This window comes from Polypterus senegalus, unplaced genomic scaffold (assembly GCF_016835505.1).
Source record: "Polypterus senegalus isolate Bchr_013 unplaced genomic scaffold, ASM1683550v1 scaffold_9476, whole genome shotgun sequence".
Taxonomy (NCBI): Eukaryota; Metazoa; Chordata; class Cladistia; order Polypteriformes; family Polypteridae; genus Polypterus; species Polypterus senegalus.
Genome location: NW_024381265.1, coordinates 161 through 3,481, shown reverse-complemented (window position 1 = coordinate 3,481; position 3,321 = coordinate 161). Strand labels below are relative to the sequence as shown.

Here is a 3,321-nt window from a genome sequence, read left to right as displayed (position 1 = left end):
AAACATCTTTTTGCCAACATAAAAAAATGCAATTTGCAGCAGTGTCCTGTTTCACTGATGGAATCAGAGCAATTTACTGAACTCCTATTGCAATAAGGGCATCTAGTGAGAAGTAAGCAGCTTTTCTTAACCATAAGCAGTGACATTCTATTAATCCCCAGAACACGAAAAAAGATATGTTTTGCAACTGCAAAAATTTGAAAACAATCTCAGATTAGTTAAAAGCTTTGAAAAGGAATACTTGGTGCTATTGTCTCCATTGTCAAAGTCTGACTAGTATAGAATAGAATAGTATAGAGGCTAAAGAAACATTCAGAATGTAGGTTCATACAACAACTTACTTCTGAGGAAAGCCCAGTGCTGTTGATGGACAGCTCTCACATTCTGAATGGACTCCAAGGCACTGTAAATTAACACATTATATTCAGAATGCATTTAGATTATAAAAAAACTCACATACATACAAGTACACACATTAAATTCGCAAGCTGTCACCACTCAATGTAAACCGTACTGAGACCTAACTAAGAACTTTGACTTAATATTACTGGCTCACTAGTACATATCTACAACCATAAACTTTGTTTATGCTGAGTATTTGCTGGTCCTTTAAATTAAAAACCACATGATATAAGCCACAGTGTAATTATTATCTAAAGTAGTGGAAGAAGTGATGCAAGAAGAAATGAAATCTTCAATTTTCCATACAAAGCTACATTCAACCTATTTTTTTAATCAATTTACCCAATATATCCCTCAGACTAAAGCTGCCACCATCAGCAATCTTTGCTGATATCATATCATATCTATGCTTGTTACAGTGCATTAACAGCTTCACCCTTTGAAACAGGAATATCAACTGTCCAGGTTTGTTATTCCAATAAGAGACCTGTAATGTAGCAACACTGCGCCATCGATGGCTGTGATCTCAGATAGGGGGAGTGTTGGCAGAATCTAAGGTAAAATATGATTTTCAGTTATAAGGAAAGCAGTATAGATTGATTGTAGCTGTATATCAGGGAAACAAATATCTTGTACAGAAATAAATATCTACAGTATTTACTTTCAAAGAATCTTTGTTGAAGTTAGATCTTTCCAAGTTTTATCATTCTATTTCAATTTATTTCTCAAACATCTCATTTCCTACAAAGGATTGTGATTAATGTAGTCAATATATTAAGCAGTAATTGACCTCTTTCATGATGACGCTGACATTCATCTTCAGATATCATTTCTGTTTTTGTGAAGGACTTTTATGGTACTTTGACATGTCCAATAGCAGTGCTAGTCAAGTGTAATTATTCTTGGTGAGAGTGAGGGAGCAGACATTTCTTTAGCCTTCCAACACTACCTGCAGCTGGTTCAGTGTAATAACAAGTTCAAAATGGCAACTACACCTTAATGTGTTTTGTGAGTTTTAAGTATACTTCTGGATCAAGTTAAATTTTAAATAAGAGTAGTAATGTGAGGAATTTGTTCAGTCTAGTTGTTTGAAACTCATTTTGAAAAACAAGTTGCAGGTAATTGATGCTAATGTTATTTGTCTGCTTTTTCAGTTACGCCAAAAGAAGCAGTCTTGATGAATTTCTTGAATACCAAGTACATTCCCATAAATGAGAACACTAGAGCTTACCTATCACAGGGTGAAGAAATATTAAGAAGATGAGGGACAGGATCACCCAAGAAAGTTTTGACAGTATGGCAAATACAGTGTGAGAGAGAATGAAGATCATAACCTCCCTACAGTAACAGAGAAAACATAACAAAATCAAATTATTAACAAATAATTTTTAACTAGAAAACTTCAGTACTTGGAGAACCATGCCACAGTACTGCACATGAAGGTTTGCTTCTTAGTCATATTCCAGTTTATAACAGCATGTAAGCAAAGTACAGAAATTATCTTAATCTAAACCAGCTATAAAAAGAGCCACCATTAAATAAACCTTGGACAGAGTAAATTATACATTTACTACTGAATTCATAGGAAATCTTCAAAATAGATTAGCAATCATTAGTGAAAATGCTGACATTTGCATAAATGGTTTGTCCTTCATTCATTTTTTAATTATATCTTCATATTTTAGAGAACAAAGGGCAGGGCTTTGAAAAAAAATATTAAACTACTTCTGAAAACAAATGGAGAGGCTATAGCTTATATTTAACACTCTAAAAGTAAAGGTGTGTTTCCAGATTAAAAATTAAACTTTGAGTCTGCTATGCCAACATCAGGCTGATGCCAGGGTTCAAACTGCATTACTAAAGAGATTCTGATGTCCAAACCTTTAGATTGAACTTCATGGTTTCAAAGACATAGACTCTAATGAGACTAGTTCACTTCAAAAGTAATAATATAAACAAACCTTTAAATGTACACAGAAAACTATGGCATTCATATTCATATATAAATGTACATCCTTACAACAGGAAATACTTAACAATGAGAAATTTCAGTCTTTCAGAAGTTGCAGATGAGTGTATTTGAACAGTACTGTCTTGTGTGCATGTCTTAAACAGATTCTGGGTTATAAAAATTTTGTGTTAACTATTCAACACTAACCTCTAATACTGCACAGATCTTTCCTTCTGCCAGTGACATCAACAGGTGAGTGAGGTGAGCAAAGCAATCTGGAGTGGCACACATTTTGCCCTAAAGAGATAAATAAAACCAAACACTACCAGACAGAATGGGACAAAAACAAAAAGTACTGAAATAGTAATATCCCAATGTATCATATTTTATACTTTTACAAATTAAGTGGTTATACGATGTCCCCAACCAAATTATTAAACATAAGGACAACTCCATCATGATTCTTTGCAGATGTTATATCTGTCCATATTTACCAAGTCACACTAGCTGAAATAAATCATTATCCACTGCAAAATACAGTCAAATGATACTTTTTAAAATGTATAAAATATTTTCCTCACCTCTGGATCATTAATTGCTGAATCAAATCCAGCAGATATCAGGACCAGTTCAGGATTAAACTATAAAAACCAAATACAAACAAAATAAAACATTCAGACAAAATTGTCAATTGATTTTTAAGTTCAGTTCATGCATATATTTTGCTGATCACTACTCTGTATTTCACCTACCTACCCAGTGTCATTCAGGAATTTCAATAATCAATGGTTAACATATTAAAAACTACTAAAAAACAAGTAGTAAATCAGATGTATTGCAAAGCAATATGATAGTCAATTTCTTGTTTCACCTCATTTCGAACAAGACTGCCGCATACTGTATAAATGCTAAACAGAAAGAAAGGAGCCAAAAGATTAATAGTTACTTTTTTACATTATTATTGGGGT

The 3,321-nt window shown here is 33.1% G+C and overlaps 1 protein-coding gene across 1 annotated transcript; it reads right to left on the bottom strand.

The window, feature by feature from the left end:
* Positions 1-297: 297 nt before the first annotated feature.
* Positions 298-3,042, bottom strand: LOC120520540 (polyamine deacetylase HDAC10-like). The gene is made up of 4 exons (XM_039742833.1): positions 2,935-3,042; positions 2,561-2,650; positions 1,634-1,740; positions 298-403 (listed from the first exon to the last, which is right to left on the bottom strand). Exons 2-4 carry the CDS (start codon positions 2,642-2,644, stop codon positions 313-315), a joined length of 282 nt encoding a protein of 93 aa, XP_039598767.1. The 5' UTR covers positions 2,645-2,650; positions 2,935-3,042; the 3' UTR covers positions 298-312.
* Positions 3,043-3,321: the final 279 nt, after the last annotated feature.

Bases quoted from the DNA above. Each gene is read 5' to 3' on its own strand.
- LOC120520540 (XM_039742833.1), bottom strand. From the start codon at position 2,644: ATGTGTGCCACTCCAGATTGCTTTGCTCACCTCACTCACCTGTTGATG. The intron at 1,741-2,560 runs GTTAGTGTTGAA...CTGTTACTGTAG, and splicing joins AGATCTGTGCAGTATTAGAG to GGAGGTTATGATCTTCATTC. The intron at 404-1,633 runs GTAAGCTCTAGT...GTTAATTTACAG, and splicing joins ATTTCTTCACCCTGTGATAG to TGCCTTGGAGTCCATTCAGA.